Source organism: Acomys russatus, chromosome 32 (genome assembly GCF_903995435.1).
Source record: "Acomys russatus chromosome 32, mAcoRus1.1, whole genome shotgun sequence".
NCBI lineage: Eukaryota > Metazoa > Chordata > Mammalia > Rodentia > Muridae > Acomys > Acomys russatus.
Window position 1 is genome coordinate 34,122,334 of NC_067168.1, and position 22,338 is coordinate 34,144,671.

Sequence of the window (22,338 nt, forward strand, 5' to 3'; positions counted from 1 at the left end):
TTGAGGTTGTTGTGAGCCCCGTTGTAGATGCTAGGATTCAAACCTGGGTCCTCTAGAACAGCAGTACAGACTGCTAAACCTCTGAGCCATCTCTCAGTTTAGCAACTAGAGCAATCTATATAACACTTAGACTTACTAGCTGAAAGAAAAAAAGTGCATCCTTTAATCCTAGCACTGGATAGGCAGAGGCAGGTGGACCGATATGAGTCAAGGCCAGCTTGTCCACAGAGGGCATTCCAGTCAAGGCTACATATCAAGACCTTGTCTCAAAAGGCTGAGGGGGTATGGGGTGGGGATGGGGTGGGTGGGGGGAGGGGTGCCCGGGCTGAAGAGATGGCTCAATGGTTAAGAGCACTGGTTGTTGGGTTTCATTCTTAGTATCCACATAGTGGCTCACAACCATCTGTTAACTCCAGTCCCAGGGGATCTGATACCCTCTTCTGACCTCAAGCACCAGACGTGCACATGGTATACATTTTCACAGGCAGACAAAACACTCATGTACATTGAAAGTAAATAGGGGTCAGAGGTTAAGAGCGCTGACTGTTCATCCAGAGGTCCTGAGTTCAATTCCCAGCAACCATATGGTGGCTCACAACCATCTATAATGTGATCTGGTGCCCTCTTCTGGCCTGCATGTATACATGTAGGCAGAGCACTGTATATGCAATAATAAATAAATCTTTTTTTTTTTAAAGAGTAAATAGATAAATAAAAAGTATTATCTGGAAAAAAGTATTATCTGGGAGGTCAGAAAGATAGCTCATTGGTTAAGAGCACTGGCTGCTCCTTCAGAGGTCTTAAGTTCAATTCCCAGTAACCACAGGGTGGCTCACAACCATTTATAATGGGATCTGACGGCTTCTTTTGTCATGCAGGCACACATGCAAATAGGGCACTCAATGTATAAATAAATACTACTTAAAAAAAAAAAAACAGTATTGTCTGTTTTAAGAAAATAAATAACCCAAACCACAAAACAAAACAAAAGGTAAAACAAACAAACAAAACTTAAAAACCCTTAGTTTTTTAGATCTTACTCCCCTTTCATTTCAGGGCCTGGCATTGTTTCTCACGCTGCAAAAATGCAAACATCCTGTGGTGGCTGACAGGGCCCAGAGTACTCTCTCCTGCTTTTCTCTGCTTCACGCAGACCCAGCCTCAGTGACTTCCTGGCTGTCCCTCATATGCCCTGCCTGGTACCGCTGACTAGAGAAATCTCCCATCATCCCCTGGCACAGGTTTCTCTGTGTAGCCCCGGCTGTCCTGGAACTCGTCTTATAGGTCAGGCTGGCCCTGAACTCACAAAGACCCACCTGCTACTGCCTCCTGAATGCTGGGACTATAATGTGCTCCACTATGCCTGGCTGGCACTAAGTATCTCTAACAAGTGTGATAACTTTGTAGTCATGATTGATGCCTCTGCTCTCAAGGTGCCTCCATCCATGTTCACTGTTATTTTATTTTTTGGTTTTTCGAGACAGGGTTTCTTCTGGGTAGCCTTGGCTGTCCTGGACTCACTTTGTAGACCAGGCTGGCCTCAAACTCACAGCGATCCGCCTGCCTCTGCCTCCCGAGTGCTGGGATTAAAGGTGTGCGCCACCATCACCCAGCCATGTTCACTGTTATTTAAGAGTGGTTGGCATCAGAAATATTTTTGGGATGACTGTGATGTAACTTGGTAGTAGGCCCTTTGCCTGCCATGTGTGAGTCTCCGGATATGATCCCCAGCACCCTCCCCTAAAATGGGACTGGAGCTGCAGCTTTATCGTAGGGCATTTACCTAACTTATAAGGCCACAACAAAGCAAAACCTTGGAGAATGAACGGGCGAATCATTTTTCAGGTGACAGGAGAATGTACACATGGGTGAGGAGATGTGGGGAAGGCCGGCTGCTGGCCAGGGAGGGACCGATAGATTTTCCTGGTCAGTTATCTTGTTGGTCTGACCATAAAGACCAGGTTGGCCACCTCAGACTTGGAGTCTTCCTGCCCCTCGCCTCCAGAGCGCTAAGTGTGTTGTTTTATTTCTGTGACAAGCAGGCATTAGAAAACAAGGACAAGCAATGAGGGTCAGGGACAGTGGCACACACCTGTAATCCTACCTCTCAGGGCATGGGCTGGGGTTCGAGTCTACCTTGAGCTACATGGTAAGGTCTTCCCTACCTCATCAGAAAACGAAAGAGTGAAGGAAAAAAATGGGTGACACATGTGCTGGACTTTTGGGGCATTCCGACATCAATATTTCAAATCAAACAACATTTTCCAGAGCCTCTGAGGATGTGTGTATGTGCGTGTTGCTGTAAGTTGAACTCAGGGCCTTATACATGCTAGGCAGGTACTCTACCACTGAGCTTCCAAGTATAGAACATCCCACCCACCTCCACCTCAAAAGCATAAGGAAGGAAAAAAAAAAAACTAGGAAGTTATTTAAAACACATAATAATCCCTAATGATATCCAAAGGGCTGTGGACCCATCCTTATGGAGGCTAAATCACATGTCGCTGGACTTGGCACCAGTGCCAGAGGTACTTGTTTCACAGTCACGCGGGTACATACTGTTCCTACTGGAGCCTGCCACCCATGGTCAAGCTGTAAATGCAGACAAGAGCTCTGGGGCAGGGGTCCTGGCTCTGTATGGGGGCTACTGTTATCACATCTGGACTGAGACGCCTGCAGTCTTGGCTGACGTCCCGGTTGTCCCGCATCCTTCTTTGCATAGAGGATGTAAAAAGGTTCTAAAGATCTGTCCACAGGATAAGACTCTTCCCTGGATTATCCCCATCTCCTGATGAGCCAGGCACTCTGGGCAAGACTGTGCACTCGCTCCATCTAATGAAGAAGAGGCCGGTGACTCCCAGGGGACATTCCCTCCTGACAGTGTACCTTTTAGGTTGCATCGGCCACTAGATCAGTGTCCAGATGTGTCTTGTGGCTATGGGGCTCCTGGTTGAAGTCACAGGCACCTGGGACCGATGGGACTCGGACTCAGGATGCCCCCCCCCACCCCCCCGCTGTCTAGCTGGCACAGCTGTGGGCCAAACAGCCACCAGCTTGAAGAAGTTCTTTTTTCACAGCTTTCCCAAGCTGGCAGTTGCCTTTCAAGTTCAAACTGGATTTTTCTTGCTGTCCTTTCGCTGGTGGCATAGCCCAGTGCAGGGTCTTTCCTAATGAGGGTTTGGTGCCAAGGCCTAGGCAGTTTTATCCTCAGCTTTGCTGATTCAGGCCTGCAAGCTGCAATGGGCAGCCTCCCAGTCCCACTTGGGCCAGGATACCTGGAACTGCCCTGCCTCCTTGAAGTCCCTGCCTTGCCTTGCTCGGACTTCACCCTCCCTTAGACACTCTGGACCGGCTATCTCAATTCCAAAGACACTCACTCACTAGTCTACCTTTATTCATAGAGGTGTTTATTGTCAATAAAAAGAACAGTCCTGCAAGGCAAAGGATCCCTGGGTTTTTGTCTCCAGCTCCAAGGCATTGACAAAGGGTTGACAAGCAGCCTAGGAGCTGGTGGGTTGCAGGGGCCCTTTCTTGAGGGTTCTGCAAGGCTCAGCTGCCCCCAGCTCAGACCCTCTTTGGAGCAGCTGGGAATGCACCTCACGTTGCCTCCTTCCGCAGGCTTCTCTCTGTCCCACTTCCTGGGGCCTCATTAATTCCTCCCCACCTCACCCCGTGAGAAAGCAGGTCTGTGCTGAACTTGGCCCGGGCCCAGAGCTGGGTCTGAGCATGCCACTGGCTGATCTGAGAGGCAGGAGGTAGGGTGGGGGTAGAGGGTCTTTCTCAGTCCCCACTCTCAGGCAGGCAAGCAGACAGGAGAACCCCCAGTGCCCTCCATAGCCTTACTGACCCCTACCCTATTTCCCAGAAACACGAGGACCAAGGAGACCAAGAATATAAAACACAATTGGTCTTGTGTATAATATTTATAAGAGCCCAGTGTCCTCACCCCTGTGCCAGTGTGGCTCCTGGGGTCTTTGACTCCCAAGGGCAGGGTACTCTGGGCCTGGCCTCTCTTCTCCCAGTAGTGGAATGTAAATTATGGCCCAGGCTTGAGGTATGGGAGTCCCAGCCTCCCCAAGACTAGTGAAAGTCTGCAGCAGGGATCCCTCAGGGAAGGAGGGTTCCAAGGGGGAGTACCTACCAACCCCATCCTCAGCAGAACATGCTGAACCCGGATATGGGATGAGATAGGGTCTCCTTCTATGAAGGAGACTGAAAAAGAGGACAAGAGTATTTGAGACTTTGGGCCCAAGTATTGGAAAGAGGGCTGGGAGATCAGCAGGCTGCGAGAGATGAGCCCTCTGGATGCAGAGTGCGGTCTCCTAGCTTGGAGATATCATCTTCAGGCCTCGGTTTGGGGGGCTCTGTGTGCCCCTACAGCCTGAGTGACCTCAGGAGGTGGCTGCTAGGCCTCAGTGTACACAGCTGCAGGAGGAGGCTGGAGGGTTTCAGTGGGATCTGAGGCAACAGCCCCACCCTGTTCCTAGCTCAGGAAGCCCCTGCAGCTCCAGAGCCCAGCAGGGGGGTGGTCCAAGGGCCCTTGGTCCTGGCTCTTCAACAAAAACCTTCCAACAGAGAGGATATGGGTGGAGCCAAGTGCCATAGTATTTACAGAGTCTTTCTCCCCTTACTTAGGCCCTGGCTGGGAGCAGGGGCTGGAGAGTGAGGGCACAGGTGCTAGGATGAATACACAGAACAAGGTCAGAGGGGGTCATCCTAATGGTTTCCTCCATGTTGGGTGGTCCCAGAGACCCAGTCAATGATGATAAAACTCAAACTCATGGTCATCAGCAAGAAGCCAACCGCAGCAAAACAAAGGGCCTGTTGAGGGTCAGAAGTGAGAGTCAAGCCTGAAACGAGGACAGATCCCTTAGCTCTGCCCCTGCCCACCAGCTTCCGGGGGCCCCTCCTACCAGAATTTTAGGGGTGGATCTTGCAGGCTCCTTCTCAGTGGGCATGATCCGGAAGTAGAAGATGGCAGGGAAGATGAAGATGAGGCACGGAGCAGAGGTGGCGCCTGCAAAGAGCAGAGCATTGCAACAGCCTATCGACCAAAGTCTGAAGCTGGACTCCCAGTGAGATCAAGCATTCTTTGTTTGGCGCGTTGCACTCTATGTGAGAGATCTGCCTGATTCCAGGGCGCCTACCAGCCTTTCCCCCTTGCTCTCTAGCCACCAGGCTGCAAGGCTGATGGTGTTGGCGTGTAAGGAAAATATCAGTAAATAAAGCCAGTCATGAAGAAAAGAAACTGGACAGAATAAAGCCTTTAGAATGCTAGGTTCCAGCTGGGTGCAGTGGCGCAGACCTGTACTCCCAGCACTCGAGAGGCAGAGGCAGGTGGATCTCTGTGAGTTCGAAGCCAGCCTGGTCTACAAAGTGAGTTCAGGACGGCCAAGGCTACACAGAGAAACCCTGTCTCAAAAAACAAAAAAACAAAAAGAAAAGAACCCCCTCCCCCAAAAAAGGGAATTTCATCCGTCTATGGCACAGGTTTTTTTTTAATCCCAGCACTCAGGAGGCAGAGGCAGGAGGATAGCTGTGAGTTCGAGGTCAGCTTGGACTACAGCGTGAGTTCCAGGACAGCAAGAGCTATGCAGAGAAACCCTGTCTCGAAAAACCAAACCCAAAATCAAAACCAACCAAACGAGCAGCCGAACAAAATAACCGGGTTCCTGACATAGTTTGTTATAATTTGGATCTTGAATGCTGCTAAAGGCCCAAGTGTTGAGGGGAGGGGTGTCTGAGGTTGCTGCTGTTTGGAAGGGGGCAGGATCTTTAGGAGGTGGAGCCTGTGGGAGGTCTTTAGGCATGGGGGTGTGCCCCTAAGGGGATTATAACGCATTATTTCCCCTTTCCCTTTTAGTCCTTGGCCACACACTTCTCTCATGGTGGGCTGTCTCACTGCAGCCCTTACACCAACTGGTACCAGTAAGTCATGGCTGGAACCTGTTAAAGTGTGAGCCAAAAAGAGCCTGTTTGTTTGTTTGGGGACAAGGTCGCACGTATCCCAGGATAGCCTCAAAGGATATAGCCAAGAATGACCTTGGACTCAAGTTTGTCTTCCCTCCACCTTCCCACTGCTGGGAATATGGGCATATGCCACAACAGCTTGTTTACAGGTGCTGGTGTCCAACTTGGGCGTCACGCATGCGCAGCCAGGCAAACACTGTACTAGCTGAGCTATGTCCCTGGCCCCTGAACCTCTGTGCACTCTCTTCTTTTATTTTAATTTTTACATTTATTGTTTTGTGTGTGTGTGTGTGTGTGTGTCTGCCTGTGTATCACTGTGCACATGTGGAGGTCCAAGGACAATCTGTAGGAGTCAGCTCTGTTCTTCCACCATGTGAGGGTCAACTCAATTGGTCAGGCTTGATGACAGGCACCCTATTCACCGAGTCATCACACCAGCCCTCTGTTCTCTCTTTATAAGTTTAATCACCTCAGCTATCCTCTTAAGTGACAAAGAGCTGACTAACATCAAGTTTCCCAAGATGCTTTTCCATCCCTTCAACAGCTTTTCCATCCCTTCAACAATGCATTTCTGTTTTTTGACTTCGGTTGGACTATGATTTTGAACATATGGAAGCAGTCCTTTCAAGATATTTACAATTACTGGGTGTGGTGGCACATGCCTTTAATCCCAGCACTTGGGAGGCAGAGGCAGGGTAATTGCTGTGAGTTCGAGGCCAGCCAGGTCTACAAAGAGACCAGGACAGGCAAGGCTACACAGAGAAACCCTGTCTCAGAAAAAAAAAAAAAAACTTTACAATTCACAACACCCAGATGAGTGAGGCAGACTGAGGGGTAGGGTCAAAGAGTTAGTCAGTCCCTTGACTTAGGTCACCCCAAAGATGTTTCAGAATTGTCTAATTTTCCAGCTCAAACCCTCACCTGGGATGGGACAGTAGACAGAGCATCAAGCTTGGAGTCTGATAGTCTTTGTTTGTTTTTGTTTTGCTTTGTTTTTCAAGATAGGGGTTCTCCATGTGGCCTTGGCTGTCCTGGACTCACTTTGTAGACCAGATTGGCCTGGAACTCACAGTGATCCACCTGTCTCTGCCTCCCACATGCTGGGACTAAAGGTGTGTGCCACTGCTCCCAGCTTTTTTGTTTGTTTGTTTGTTTGTTTTTGAGACAGGATTTCTCTGTGTAGCCCTGGATGTCCTAGACCCACTTTATAGACTAGGCTGGCCTTGAACTCACAGAGATTACCTTCCTCTGACTCCCAGATGCTGGGATTAAGTGTACCACCACCAGCCCACGAGTCTGATAGTCTTATTAGCAGAATCAGGACTCTCCACTCACCAACTGCAGCTCTTATGTTCCTTTAATCACTCTGGACTTCGGCCTCCCCATATGTAAAATGGAGTAAGACATTATGAGCCCTTCTGCTGTTGTTGTCAAGTGTCTTGTTATGCTGTCTATGCTGGTCTTGAACACCTGGGCTCAATGGATTCTCTTGTCTCATTCTTTCAAGCTTAGATTATAAGCACACACTGCCATGCTCAACCCAGTGGAGCTGTTTTGTGGAGACTTTGGCCCTCGGCTCCACACCATCAACTATTACAGAGGACGGGACTCAGGGGTTTTGAGCCTTAGAAATGGATTGTGATAGCCTTAAGGACAAGAGATCTGGTAGGAGGCCAACCCATGTACACGGGGGACACCTATCACTTAAGTGTAAGGGGGTGCACTCAGGAGTCTAAGAGGATCTGTAGGAGTGAAAGCCTCTGCGGCACTATCCCACTTGCACAGCAGGGCCAGACTCTCACCAATGATCCCGAAGATGCCCAAGATGTTGGGGGCGAAGATAACCAGCAGGTTGATGCAAGTAAGCAGGCCAGTGGCGATGAGCACGTGCCGCAACCAGCTGAACTCCTGGCTCTGAAACAACATCTGCTGGATGGCGCGCCGTACCTGGGCACGTGGGAAGAGCCGTCAGTCTGGTGGCCCACATTAGACCCTCCCTCCAGCCAGCCAGTCACCTGCCCGCTATCTTACCGGGAACAGAACAATTGGAACTGTAAGAGTGACGGCAATCAGCACGGCCACCCGCACACACAAGATCAGCACGTCAAATGGGTCCACCTTGCTGTAGGTATGCAGCAGCTCTGACTCCACTCCATCTGTGGCGGGCAGGGAGGGTGGTCAGCGGGCCAGGGGGTGGTGGACTCCTGACACTGTGGGGAGTGGTACTCAGACTCACCTCCCTAGCAGCAGGACACAGGCACCACACCCTCTAGTGAGTGCCTGTAAGTCACTGTGGCCATTGACCAGCCCTTTGCCTCCCAGCCTGGCCTCTGATCCCACCCATGGCGATCCAGCCATACCATAGAAGGTGAGGTAGCCGAAGAGAGCAGCCAGGAAGTACATGACATACATGACAGCAATGGACAGGTTGGAGATGTGTTGCATCTTCTTCTTGGAGGGGCTATAGACAGTAAGAGAGGGCGTGGTACTAAGCTGAGCCATACTGATACCCGGATATACCTGAAGGTCTCTCTGGCACCATACTCCTCTGTTCAGCAGTGAGGAAAGTCTCCATCTTGCTCCTAAGTCCCATTCTTTCAACCATGGAGATCTTTGGGCTGGTGACCCCCGTCTTATCACCTCTCCCGTCAGACACACATCCAAGACCATATCTATTCTCTCCAGGCCAACTCAAGGCAGCCGCCATCCCTGTCCCAGCCGTAGACACCTACTCCTTGAGTTCTGTATATATGGGCAGCACCTCGGGGTGGCAGACGAAGGCGAAGGCCATGATGGGAATAGTGTACGCTGTCTGGAGACACATAGGACTACGTCAAGGCAGCCCTGCCCACCAGACCCCGCCCCACTCCCCTGGCCTGGCTTGGCCTTTGGGAACCTGTGAGTTGAGAGTGAAATAGCTTGGGGTGCAGAAGGCTGCAGCAGCCTCGGCCTCGCCCTGTAGCTGTGCCTCCTCCTCCTCCGCTAGCACCATGTGGCTGAAGTTCCCTGTGTCGTTGGCCAAGTGGTGTGCCAGTGGGCAGGGAACTTGGAACTTCTTGTAGATGACCTGGGGTGGTGGGGAAGGGTGAGAGTGTCAGAGTCAGGCTAAGCTGCCTGCAAAGTGACTCGGGAAGCCATATTCAAGCTGCCTTCTCACTTGGGCTTCCCACAAGACCCCGCCCCTTCCCTCGGACAGAGGACTCCCTCCCTCGGGGCTACTGCTCTTTCTTGACCAACATGGAGGGTGGCTCACTGCGATCAAGAAGAACACCATGCAGCTGAGAGAGAAACCACTGGAGTAGCCCAGGTAGCCTGCAAAGGAGGGGACAGTGAGGCTCGGGCCTCTCCTGTGCCCCTTAGCATCCCCTCTACAGCCTGACCCTGTTGACTCACCAAGCTGCCTCATTAGTGCTAGGGGCAGAATGACGGTGACAGATACGAGAATCACCAGGTAGTTACCGTCCATATACCACGCCCTGCAGGAATAAGAGTGGAGAAAGAGGGCTGGAGAGATGGCTCAGTGGGTAAGAGCACTGCCTGCTCTTCCAAAGGTCCTGAGTTCAATTCCCAGCAACCACATGGTGGCTCACAACCATCTATAATTGTAACCTGTCGCCCTCTTCTGGCCTACAAGCAGACAACACTGTATACTTAATAAATAAATCTTTAAAAAAAAAAAAAAAGTGGAGAAAGAAGAGCCTCCTCAGCCTGGGGTGGGACCACTGGCTTCTCCCAGTTGGACACCAGTGACATCATGCCGTGTCCCCCCTCCCCCACGAATATTTAACTACAACTGCAAAAGTCTCTCTGAGCTTTCTCTGAAATGGGCTCATTGTCACAGTCCTGAGTGAGGGTGAGCTGGCCTGGGACACAGCTCGTGCAGGGTCCCCTTATGACTGCAGTTGCTGGTAGTGTTTTCTCAGCACGCGCAGATCTGGGCCCAGCCTCCTGGGGTGGGTGGCGCTGGTAGGATGAAAGGACCCTGGCTCAGGGAGGGTCTGTGTTTTTCATGGGGGGCGGGGTAGGGAGTCTCAGGGACTTTCAAATAACTTGTGCCCTCTGTGGTCTCTCTTGGCACCTGCATCTTGCACCTGCACTGGCCCTTCTTTCTCTTGGAAATGAGCACCACGGGGCATAGATAAGGACCAGGACCATTTCTTCTTCTAGGGCAAATTCAAAGGCCTTTCCTTGGGGAAGATCCCTGGGACCCTGGGTGCACAGTACTGTTCTCAGTCATGCGGGCCCCTTTTGCTTGTGGCCACTGGGTAGTCGAGAGCAGGGGTAAGCCTCTGCTCCCTTCCCTCAAACACATAACAAGGTTGATGCTCAGCTGGTGATGCTTAGCTGGTGCTAAGTAGTAGGCACCCCCACACACATGCCCTGGGCTTAATCTCTTGGTGGTGGCGGCTGGGGAGGGTGACCCCATGGTCAAGAATAGCAGGTGCTTAGAGTTAAGCCTGAGGCCCTTCTGCTCATGTGCAGGGTCCTGGGTCACATGGGCCTTAGCTTTCTAGCTCTGAAAAGTCCCCTCTTGGGGGTTTCCCTGCATGTCCAAACAAACAGGAACAGAATGTGGCTTTCTTTGCAGTTCTTTGCTCTCCACCAGCCGTACTTCTGCCTTGTCTATCAGGTTAGCGGGGGGTATGGGGGTGTGGGCACCCATTGCTTCCCACCCTCATCACCCAGGCTCACGAGGTCGGCGTCTCCAGATTCAGGAAGGTCTGTATGACAAGAGGCAACTCAGACTTGATGATGTATAGGTAGCTGGACATGGCTGGGGAGGAGGCAGGGGGACAGCTGCTGAGGTCAGCCGAATGAGGCAGCCTTCAGACTTGCTCGGTCTACACACACCACTGCCCAGCCACCGCTTTACCTCCAATGTTCTGCAGCGTGATGGCCAGGGCTGCTGCCAGCTTCCCCGGGGTCCCAAAGGCACGGTAGCCCAACTGTTCATAGGCACGGATGCCTGTAGAAACGGCGGGGTGGGGGGTGGGGGGCGAAGTCAGTCGGGATAGCTGAGAGCTTGCCCCACGTCACCTCAACCCTGCCCCTTTGCAAGCCTGCACAACGCTCACCCACGATCCCTGAAGACTTGAGGAGCAGGTGGATGGAGTAGCTAGACAGCAGGGCAACAGCGGTCAGCAGGAACCTAGAGACCATAGAGGAAAAGAGGCTACTGGGGGTTGGTTGGCAGGGAGTTGTGAGCTCAAAGAGCCTAGGAAGAAGGGGTTGGTGACATAAATGTCTGAACTCTACCCAGTGGGAGTGGGTGCCAGTCAGGAGACTCCAGAGATACTACAAATATTACTCTCTTTGACCCAGGGTGCAGTACGACCCAGGTGGGGGGGCCCTTTGGGTCAAGAGTGTCCTGTGCCTGTCCTCTGAGTTCCTCCTTTTCTTGAGTCTTTGGGACAAACATGTTTTTCCATTTAGGCTTCAGGGCAGAGCCACCAAATCAAGGACACGTGTGGCCACACAAGGCCTGGCCACAAGGGTTCAGCCATCGTGTGTAAACCTAGTAGAACAGACACAGGCCTGTGAGGCTGGCCTTGTGGGTTTGAGGAGCAGTGAGGTCTATTTGCCTGGCTGTCGATGTTTTTGCAGCAGTGGACTGCGTACAGAGTAAGAAGTGCCCACCCACTGGTTAGCAAGTTGGAAGGTCCTGGGAGGTCATGGTTGGCAGCTGTCTAGAGCTGTTTGCAGAGGCACTCACAGGAAGAGGATGACGCCGGTATTGGCCATGGCGTAGGCGAGCCCCAGGATGCCACTGCCCATGATGGCATTGCTGAGGTTGAACACTGACATCCCAAATGATGTCTTCCCCTCGAACTGTGGGCACCAAAGTGGGATGGAGAAATGTGGGGCATCAACATACTAATTAATTAATATTATAAAAAATGGGGTATTGTGGCGTTCTCCCTCATTGCTGTCCCCCAGAACACCTCATCACTGTGACCAACTTCCGCCCCCCCCAACAGTCCCCCAGGTTCCTCAGGCTGCCCAGCTCACATCGGTGAAGTGTGGCTCCTTGCTGGTGCTTTTCTGAAGGAAGCCCTTGCTCTCTGCACAGTGTTGGGTGTCTTCAGCCCTGTAAAAGGAGGCCAGTACTTGTGACTCAGTTTCAGCCCTGTGTCCTTTGCCTTAGCCGGGGGTTGCCCTGACCTACTCCCAGGACCCTCTCCTACTTACCTCTGGGTATCTGCTGTGGACATGCTCACTGGTAGAAGCCCCTCCAAGTGTTTGCCGTTGGGTACCAGTTCCACCATCTCTGTCTGCCTGGGTACCTCCATGGCTCAGAGACCACGCTGGAGCACCGCTTTCACACCAACACAGTCAGATGTCTGTGGAGCAGTCAGTCCTTCTGGTTATCCTTGGGGTCACGGTTTAGTCTCCCACAGGAAGCCAGTGGCCATAGTATATCTCTGAGAGGGTCACATGGGACAGACAGGCACATGAAGGCTCACTGGGACCTGCTGCTTCCTTGGAGTCGGACATTGGGGTGTGGAGCAGAGCTTGAATGTCTGAGCTCCTAGGACATCCTGATGGATGACCCATAAGGTACAAGTCCCCAACAGACCAGTCCTAGTAAGCTGTTGGGGCCTCAGTTTCTCTACCTGTGAAGTGAGGGTCATTTGAGTTGCTAGCCGCGTGGCGCCAGAAGCCCTGAACGCTAAAACCCTGGGTCCTGACCCCACTCTGCGTGGGCACCTTGGGCTGAATCCCCTTCCTTACAGTCGTCCTGGGACACAGTTTCCTGAACTGGTTCTGTATGCCAGGGGCCTCCTGGCCAACCTAGAATGGCACTGCCGACGGCTGGAGGCCTTGGGAGAGGGTGAGGGCTGTGGGCCCTGTTCCCGGCTGCCCGGCGGGCTCTGTTGGCAGTCAAAACAAAGGGCCCTCTGTGGGCTGAGAGCTGGCGCTGTGGACAGCAGGCGCAGAGGGTGCCCCCTCCAGAGCCAGGAGGCCTGAGGCGGTGCTGGGGTTGGACACCTGGGCTCATCCAGCCTGGCTGTGCTGAAAGGCCCTCAGGGGCCCTTCCAGGAAATGGATGTCCCAGGGCACAGTTCTCCAGGCCATTTGCTCTTCATGCTCCTCATAGCCCTGGCCTCAGGATCACATTTTCCTTCTAGCATCGCCTTCTTGCCAAGGAGACCCTAATCCTCAGAGCCTGCCATCCGTGCCACCCTCTAAACAGAGCCCTCATTTCCCTGGGCCAGGAGCTCAGGGCTTGGCCAGCTGAGGAGGAGCCCAGGTCACTGCTGGGTGCCCCTTCTCTCTCTCTCTTGGGGCTTGGCTCCACCGGCCTGCAAAAGACCCAGCTTCCTCGCTCCCCACTGAGCACTGCTCAGACAACTCCCTGGCCCCTCTCCCATTCACTGTGGCCAAGGGGTTACCTACCATGCCCAGGCTCTGTCGGGGCATCCTAAGGGCCAAAGTGGCCAGGAGGAGAGCTGAGCCAGAGTGGAGACCAGAAATGGCTATCTCTACCAGGCAGGATAGCAGGGAGCCTAGGTGTGAGGCAAAGCAGGGCATCCCAAATCGGGCACTGAATCTACTCCCCTGCCTCAGTTCCTAATGGTCTCAGGTCTGCTTTGAAGGGACAAGCTCCAAGGAGCTGAAACAAACATACAGTATGGGTCTTGAGGCCCCGGTACCCTGTAGACATCTGCCTTCCTACACCCACCTCTCTCACCCACTGCCCTAGCCCAGAGCTCAGATCTCAAATACCTTAGCACAGGGATCGCCACACCTGGCACCATTATCTACCTCTGTCTCCCTGGTTGTTGGTTTTCAGCCCCTTATCCTCCAGCCTACCTACCCAGGACCCTGGCCATGACCTCTCCTCTTGGGCTCGCTTCCCCGACACCATCCATCACTCCCTAGGCTGTCCTCATGCTGCCCTTCTCCTGAGCCTTGCCAGGATCTCACCTAGGCTTAAGTACCACTGCCAGGTCCCCTTAGTACCTCTAGAGTACCCCCTGGCACTCAGTCCCCAACCTGGGCAAGCTGGAACAAGCCCTTGGAGTGTGCTGAGTCAGCAGTCTAGGCTAAGCAACCACTTCTGCCATAATGACAGAACCCACCTCCCCCCACCCAGGGCTTGCCTGGGCTGGTGTGTGCAGGGCTTCATTCTATTCTGGCATCGGGATACCCAGCAGCCTGGCACTGCCTCCAGGGAGACTAAGTGCATGGAATGGCTATGGGAGGTGCCTAAGGTCCTGGCTCTCGGTTCCCTGTCCCTTTCAGGATGTGGGCTAAAGCCTTTGGGGCCTGATGGCTATTATTCATAACCAGTCGTTGCCGGGGCTCAGGCTGCCCTGAGATCCCAGGAAGGATGCGGAATGTTTGTCCTTAGGTGACCTCCAATCTGGCAGAGGTGACACCTTTCCATGTCCCATCACCCCCGCCCACCAACCACTACTCTATAACTCCTGCTACACCTAGATGTGAAATGTGTTCTTCTGGGAGTTGAAAAGGGGAGAGAGGCCGGGTGGTGGTGGCGCACACCTTTAATCCCAGCACTTGGGAGGCAGAGGCAGGTGGATCTCTGTGAGTTCGAGGCCAGCCTGGGCTACAGAGTGAGTTCCGGGACAGCCAGAGCTGTTACACAGAGAAACCCTGTCTTGAAAACCAAAAGAAAGAAAAAAAGAAAAGGGCAGAGAGGAGAGTTTGGTATATAGTTAAGTGGTAGAGTCTTTCCTTGGCTCCCCTAACACCGCAGGTTCCATGCCCGAAACTACATTGCAAAAAACCAAGTTAGGGGAGCGGGGTATGAAGGAAGAGTTCCTGGAGGAGGTGGGAGAGCCAGGCCTAAATTTCTAAAATTTCTAACAGAAGCTCTGAAGTGTGAAGCAAGGAGCAGAGCTTTAGGCAGAGAGCACAGCACGGGCAGAGGCTCAGAGGTGTGGTATCAGCAGGTGGTGAGGGAGGAGTGAAGAGTCTACAGTCTACAGACAAACCCACAGACAGACCTGCAGACAGATCCACAGACAGACCTACAGACAGACCCACAGACAGACAACAGACAGACCCACAGACAGACTACAGACAGACCCACAGACAGACCCACAGACAGACCCACAGACAGACCCACAGACATACCACAGACATACCACAGACAGACCCACAGACATACCACAGACAGACCCACAGACAGACCCACAGACAAACTACAGACAGACCCACAGACAGACCTACAGGCAAACCTTGCAGAGCCTTAAAGGCCAAGTCAAGATCTGCACCTCAGTTTTCAGGACCAGGGCCCCAGTGTGGAAACTGGCTTTGATCCTGTAAGTGAGACCTGGGGTACTTCCTAAGGCTGCCAACCCGTACCTTAACAGCTCCTACCCTTAAGCCTGCTGTTTCCTGCTCATGTTTGTGTCAAGGAGTCAGGGTAAATTCAGGAGAGAAGCCCTAGCTAAGGAAAGCTGCCAGCAGAGCCTGGCCCACAGAGGTGAGAGCCCAGACTTAGGCCCCAGCCCAGATCAGCCTCATAATCCAACCTGGACAGTGTACCCTCATCCAGGACCTCACTGCCCCTAAGCTCTAGGGGCCCTGTGAGGCTAGACCAAAGCTGACAACAGAATGAGGGAGCTCAAATGAGGTTTTACCTCCAAGAGCAGCCACGGGTGTCCAAAGAATGGTCAGGCCTTAGGGGCAGAGAGACCATTGAGCCCTTGGGCAGGGCATCAGAACAGCATCAGTCATCAGTAGTAAGGGCGGGGGGTAGTGACCTGATGGCCTGGCCCAGGCCACTGCTCCAAAGCTTGTTTGTTCTGCTGGGAGATGGGAGGGGGCAGCATCAGCTGGATTGTGCATCAAGTAACGCCTGCCCACGCGCGCGGGCATCACAGAGTGAGAATTCAGCAGGCACACCTCAGCAGGTGTCGACTCTGGCTAATTAAAGACTTGTAGGCCCAGGAATCCAGGCCAGGATGGGCTGGTTGCTTCCATCAGCCACTATGGGAAACACAGCTTTCTGTCCTACGTCAGAGTTCCTAGGGACATAAGTGTTGTTTGCAGGGGTGGTTGGGCTAAAGGGTGAACTGCACTTCAACTGCGCTTCTGCAGGTCCTGCAGCCATATGTTCTGAGGGGGTGTGGATGTCATAGAAGTTCATTTCTACAGCCCAGGCTTCCTGAGTCTGGGTGCTTTTGACTTCAGCCCAAGGAAGCCCTGGTAAGAAGCAGGTTGCTTGGCACGAAGAAGGGTCACAGAGCCTCTCACCGTGGGCTCCTAGTTTAGCCAATTATGACAGCTTCTCCTCTGCCAGCCAGCTACTCCAGATTTCAAGATAAGGGCCCATCCTGGTACTGTGCGTACCAGGTACTGTCCCTAACTCACAGCCACAGGGGCTGGGGCTTGGTGGTGCACGCCTTTAATCCCAGCACTCGGGAGGCAGAGGCAGGTGGATCGCTGTTGAGTTCTAGGCTAGCTCGGTCTATAAAGCAAGTCCAGGACAGCCAACGCTACATAGAGAGACCCTGTCTCAAAACAAACAAACAAACAAACAAACACAAACAAACAAACACAAACAAACAAACAACCCAAAAACTCACAGCCACAGGGACGGCTGGGAGCTATTGCTGCTTTAAGAGACTGAAAAACAAGTAGGAGGCTGTCAGAGCAGTCGGCCACCCCTAGTTCCCCCCCAAGGTTACACATTCACATTTGGTAGAAGATTCGAGTCCCATACTTATTGCTGTCTTACCATGACAGCACAATTTAACAGGAGAAAGCAACATGTGGCCAGTGTGTGGCCTGGACTGCGGGCACCTGGAGGGGCATATGCAAGAGCACAGCAAAGCCAGGGTAAAGGTGATGGTTAGAGCACTGATACCCGGAGCACCCCAATGCCTGAGCCGCAGCTCCTTGGCCCTGGGATCTGTAGCCTGTGTCTGTGTTCTTTGGCTATGCGGAAGCATCTAGGAGGATCTAAGAAGCTCAGCTGGGGCCGGAAGGTAAGCTTTCCTGTGGCGCGGGTATATTTCCTAGGCAACCAGCAAAGGCTTACAAGCCACCTTGGCCTCATCTCCTACCTCGGCTTGGACTAGAGGCTCAGGCTCTAAGGAAGGCTGCAGCCAGGACCTCTCCGGTCTGATTGGGGAAGGAGCCAGCAGCAGCCCCCTCCCCCAACTCCATTGCCAACTCGTTCAGAGGGACATGCGGCCAGAGGTCCCGCTGAGGCAAAGGACAGGACATCACGTGACCGTGCGCCCCCACCCCACCCCCCAAGGGCAGGGGAGACCCTGCGCCAGCCAGCCCATCTTCCTCCCTGCCGACCCGGAATCCCCTGGAGGTGGCCAAATATTTGGACAGCCGGACTTCTGGCCCCAAGGAAAACTGGAACACAGGCCTGGGGCAGTTTGGGACTCATTGTAGCCCCTGATGGGGGCGGGGCGCTAAAGCAAGGTCAGCTTGGAGGAGGGGAGACATCCAAGGCCAGGAGGATTGAGACAGAGAAGGGGAGAGAGGAGAGATCTGAGGGGCGAGAATGCAAGGGAAAAAAAAAGAAACACATTTCGGAACCAGGCGTAGTAGTGCTCGCCTTCAATCCCAGCACTCCAGAGGCAGAGGCAGGCAGATCGCTGTGAGTTCGAGGCCAGCCTGGTCTACAAAGCGAGTCCAGGACAGCCAAGGCTACACAGAGAAACCCTGTCTCAAAAAAAACAAACAAACAACAACAAAAAAATTCACAAAAACAGCAGGGCTCAGCGACACGCCAGTAATCCCAGCACTCGAGGAGGCAGAGGCAGGTGGATCGCTGTGAGTTCGAGGCCAGCCTGGTCTACAAAAGCGAGTCCAGGACAGCCAAGGCTACCCAGAGAAACCCTATCTCGAAAAACCGAAAAATGAAAAATAAAAAGAAGGGGAGAGAGATCCAAAATGCCAAGTGTAGAGTATGAGGCAGGAGTGTGTCAGACCCAGGTAGAACCCAGGAGAGACTCCGTAAGGCCACCAGTGCACCTCTGCTCTTCATCAGGTAAGGCCATATCCCACCAGCTGGATGCAGGGTCATCCAGTGGGGCCAAGCCTGGGAAGCGGGTAAGGCCAGGCTCTACTGGAGCGCTCAGTAGCTTGTGCCTGGGACTTATTTACCTGAACCATGAAAGGGCCAAGCAGCATCGATGGTCAGCTGGAGTGACTCCTATTGTCAGTGTCACACACAGGTGCAGACGTGCTGCCTGAGAGGCTGTGTACAGGACGTGGCCCGCAGAGCGGAAATTCAAAACCAAGCAACCCTAGGCCACTGGCAGGAAAGCCCCTCCTGCCCCAGCAGCTGGTCCTTCCCGTTGGCCCCCAGAAGCCCAGAAGCATTGCCTGGTCCTCTAGAACTCCCACCTTACCCTCCTGCATCTGTCCTCCCATCCAAAGTCAAAGCCCCGCCTCCTCAGTCCTCTTCCACCCACCATACTGTGAGCAGGACACATAGTAGGTGTTTAGGAAACATTACTGACTGTATGGAACGGGTTCAAAGCCCTCTAGAAGTCTTCAGTCCAACTCACCTACTCTGTAGGGCCCGGTCCCTGGTGATGACTACAATAGAACTCTTCCCACAGGGCCCCTTTCTACGCCAGGGTAGACTATACACCACATCCCAGCTTGCTGTGCACACAAATGCCTAAACTGCATCTCCCTAGCAGGCATTTCCTTGTAAACATGCTTTGCCCTCAAGCTTTCTGCTTCCACCCACACCCAGCCGGGACGCCCAGGGTATGCTTCGTGCAGCTTCATATCTCTTCCCGGTCCAGTCTAGAGTTCACGATCGACCTGCCTTTGTTGTGCCCGTTTCTCTGTTTGTGTGGGACTCCGAGGCTCCTTTGTAGGCCGGTGACACGGGTAGGGGGTATAATCAGCTCCTTCAGCCTGGCTCTCTGGAGCCTTGGCCTGCAGCGTACAGGAAGCCTGAGACAAGCAACAGTCAGCCCTGATGGCTTGAGAGGGCACGGAGGAGGTGTGCTCCCCAGAACCAGGCCGGCTAAAGCTCTGAGATATACATCCGCTTCCTTCCTAGAGACGTCCATGCCATTCCTGCTTCAGTCATTCCAGCCTCTCCACAATGTGCCAGGCATGGCCTCACCCACACCTGATCCCTCCCACTATGGGGCTTCCGTCGTCGATAGGTTTGCACAGCTGTGCACAAAGTTCCCTATTTCCAAATCGAACTATCCTTGAGTTTCTCTAGCTTTCTAAGGCCCTTGACACACAATGAGTGCTCCAAGGGACTGACTTCCCTTCTGGAAAATAAGCCCCCATCCCAGACTGTGCCAGGGAATCTCTCGCAGGGACAACATAATGGCGGAAAGTGGAGGAATCAAAGAGGTAAGGGCTGGTGGGCTGGTAGGCTAAAGGAAGAATGCTTATGGATAGGTCCTTTATGGTACTCCTCAGGGCGCACAAGAGCCTTTGATGTGCGCCTCCTCAGTACAAAGGAGAAGGCAGACCTGGATTCAGGTCTCAGGTCACAGAGCTGGGGGCGGGGGCGCGATTCTCACATGCCCCACCCTTGGTCCCCTTCTCTAGTGTAAACAAACGGCACGTATGTATTCGCCCTAGCCAATGAAAGGGGCCAGTCCAGCAGGGGCGGGCTGATGAAACTAAGTCTTGGGTCCTAGCTAGATCACACACCTTGGCCAGGCAGGTCCACAGGTGGAAAGGAGCGCCTATTGCACCCCGCCCTCAGGCCAAAGAGCCACAGGAACCCAGAGCAGGCGGTGCCCGCTGGCCCCACTGCAAATGGCACTGGTTCTGGGGCCAGCATGTACCCCGCGGCCCCTCAGGCGTCCCGGCCCGATCTGCCCTCAAACTCTGCCCAGCAAGCGGGATAAATATACCCAGATTGCCGGCGTGCCAGCCAGCGGATCTGCCTCTCAGGCGCCCGTCGGGGCAGCGCTCCAGAGTCTACTCCCGGGCCACTCTCTAGCTGGTGCTCGCGGGTCCTGACTCGGGAAATCGGTCCACCGTCTCCTGAGCCTCAAATTAGGTGTCCTGTGAATCTAACCCCGGGCTGCTGTCCAGCTTGGCCCCACCAAGAACCGGAGTCGACGAGGTGCCCCTCCCGGCACCTTGGCGCAAGCTTGGAGCTGGGCACCTACCGGCAGGCTCACAGACCTGTAGCCTGGAGCGCGCATAGCTCGGAAAGCTGGAACGCCTGCTCGGGTCTCGGGGTACAAGGAGAGGGGCCCAGAGCCCACTATGGACTGGAGAAGGTATAGTGGGCTCAGCCCGCCCAGTGCCCCTGGGCTAGTGGCTCTATACCCCCGGCCGTACCTGGCCTCGTGGTAGGCACGTTCAGCACTCCGTTCCGGAGGGTGAGATCCGCTCTGCTCCAGGCTGAGCGCAGGGTTGCAGCAGCAACTGCAGCCGCAGGGGATGAAGGGTGCCCGGCCCCGCCCCTGGCCCGCCCCCGGCCCGCCAATCCCCGGCTGCCGGAGGAAGGAGGGGCTGGTCCGGGGAGGAGCGGGGGCCTGGCCGGCTTGTCTCAAAGGGGCAATCGGTGCCCTCTCGGGAGCCCTTGGAGACCGTAGGGGGAAAAGCCTGGTTGGGGAGGGGTCGCTTGAGCCTTATAGGATCAGGGCGATGGTTCTGGTCAAAGCAGAGATCTTTGTGAGGATTGTGGCTGCTCTGAACCCCTGAAACACTCTCCCTACTTTTTTCTAATCTGCCCCCCCCATGACAGGAATGGGAGTACCCCAAGGCTTAACTTCGGTGAGGGGCTTTGAATGGACGGTTTTCAGACTTAGCGCCTTTTCTACCTTGCCTCAGTCGCCTTTGCTTGTCACTGGAGGTGGGAGGGGAAGCTGTCTGGATACGTTTTTTTGTTTTTTTGTTTTTTTTCCTCACCCCAGATAGCGAGGCTGCAGCGGACACATGCTCTTTTCAGATTCTGCCCGACTATGCCCTCTACTTCTAGGATTGAGTGACTGCTGTCAGCCTGCCCGCCAGAAAGGGGGACAGTACTTGTGAGGAGGGGACTTCAGGGAGGACTCACTCTTGGCTCGCAGTCAGTGCCACCTCTACCTGCTTCCCACCTAGGGCTCTGGTATGCTGGGGAACTAGGGGAGGTGTTGACCTTTTAGGGAGGTGGGGGAGGGCTGACAACAGAGAACAGCTGTGCCCCTCGCTTCTCAGCCACTGGCTCTGATCCGATTAATTCCATGGCCTCTGCTGTTCATCTCTGAGCTGGATTTCTCTGTCATGTCTACCTCCTGATGTCATATCTACTTCCTGACGCTGTGGAGCGTGCCTTCAGTGGCCAGGTCTCATCCCTTCTCTGCCCCAGGCTGGGAGTCAGGACTCCTCAAATCTAGACGTCCTGGATTCCCTTGCGGCTGACTCATAGCACCACCACAGCCAAGCCCAAGCGTGCCTCAGTTTCCCTCTGTATCATAGGAAATGGATGTCTTTCCCTCTGGCCAGAGAGAAGCAGGGGAAGAGAAAACTATAAGCCATGAGCTTAAGACTTAGACGCTGCCCAGGAGGGCCGGCCAGCTGGGAGACTAAAGAAAACAGCACTGTGAGGGCGACAGCTTCAGAAACTCAGGCCATCAAATCCTACCTTTCCGGTAGCTAGATGACAGGAAGGAAAGCTTTGCATCCTTAGCCGACCGTCGACACAATTGCCAGACCAGAGCTTACCATGTTGTGAGGAGCCATTAGACTCCTTCCCTCTAGGACAGTGTGAGAAACTGGGTAAGGTGGCAGGTGCCGGCAATGCCAGGCCTCCAGAGAGGAACCGGGAGAACAGAACGGCAGGAGACAGAATCACCTGGACACTCACAGGGGATGTTTATCAAGGGGGTAGTGGCACCCACAGGCAGTTCCTGAGAGTCCAACTAGGCTCAAGGTCACTCAGCATGTGAGTATTGGGGTCCTCAGTCCAAACTGAACCGGCAGAGACTAGCTGGGCCGGCTGCTGTGGGAGGCTAATGGGATAAGGGGTCCCTGGGTAAGGCCAGTCATGGTGAAGCTGGGGGAAGGGTGACTGTTTGTTGTTGCTGGGCCTGGACCACTGCCAGGGTAAACAGAGCTCTGAGGCCTTTCTCACCACCTGCGGAATCTCCCAGCCCAGCCTGCATTAGCTGCACAGCCAGGATAGGATGCTGAGAGCTGCCAGGCACCTTCTCCCAGAGGTCTGAGGAAATGCCCATCCATGCAACAGCCATGTTGTGGGTAACTTCCAGGAGAGGGAAAGCTTTATCTGGGGTTATCAGGCCAGCCCTTACCTCACACAGGCCTAAAAGACTGCCAGACATATAGGACAGAGCTTAGCATCCTAGGAATTTACAGATCCAAGATCACATTGGCCTCCCACCCCACCCTGCCCCTTTCTCAGCACTTACCTAGCCAACCTCCAAAGGGGCAGCC

General features: G+C 53.8%; 1 protein-coding gene across 3 annotated transcripts; it reads right to left on the reverse strand.

The window, feature by feature from the left end:
• Nucleotides 1–4,699: 4,699 nt before the first annotated feature.
• Slc38a3 (solute carrier family 38 member 3) lies at nt 4,700–20,384 on the reverse strand. Of its 3 annotated transcripts, none has more exons than XM_051140255.1 (16): nt 20,242–20,384; nt 12,160–12,311; nt 11,980–12,058; nt 11,684–11,799; nt 11,046–11,119; nt 10,844–10,936; nt 10,663–10,744; nt 9,364–9,446; nt 9,224–9,282; nt 8,867–9,037; nt 8,703–8,782; nt 8,331–8,431; nt 8,002–8,126; nt 7,773–7,917; nt 4,914–5,017; nt 4,700–4,821 (listed from the first exon to the last, which is right to left on the reverse strand). In XM_051140255.1, exons 2-16 carry the CDS (start codon nt 12,258–12,260, stop codon nt 4,717–4,719), a joined length of 1,518 nt encoding a protein of 505 aa, XP_050996212.1. In that variant the 5' UTR covers nt 12,261–12,311; nt 20,242–20,384; the 3' UTR covers nt 4,700–4,716. The 3 variants fall into 3 exon arrangements, with proteins under 3 accessions (XP_050996212.1, XP_050996213.1, XP_050996214.1); XM_051140256.1 differs by having other exon boundaries at nt 12,160–12,392; nt 20,242–20,334; XM_051140257.1 differs by lacking the exon at nt 20,242–20,384 and adding an exon at nt 18,070–18,262.
• Between the last annotated feature and the right edge of the window lie 1,954 nt (nt 20,385–22,338).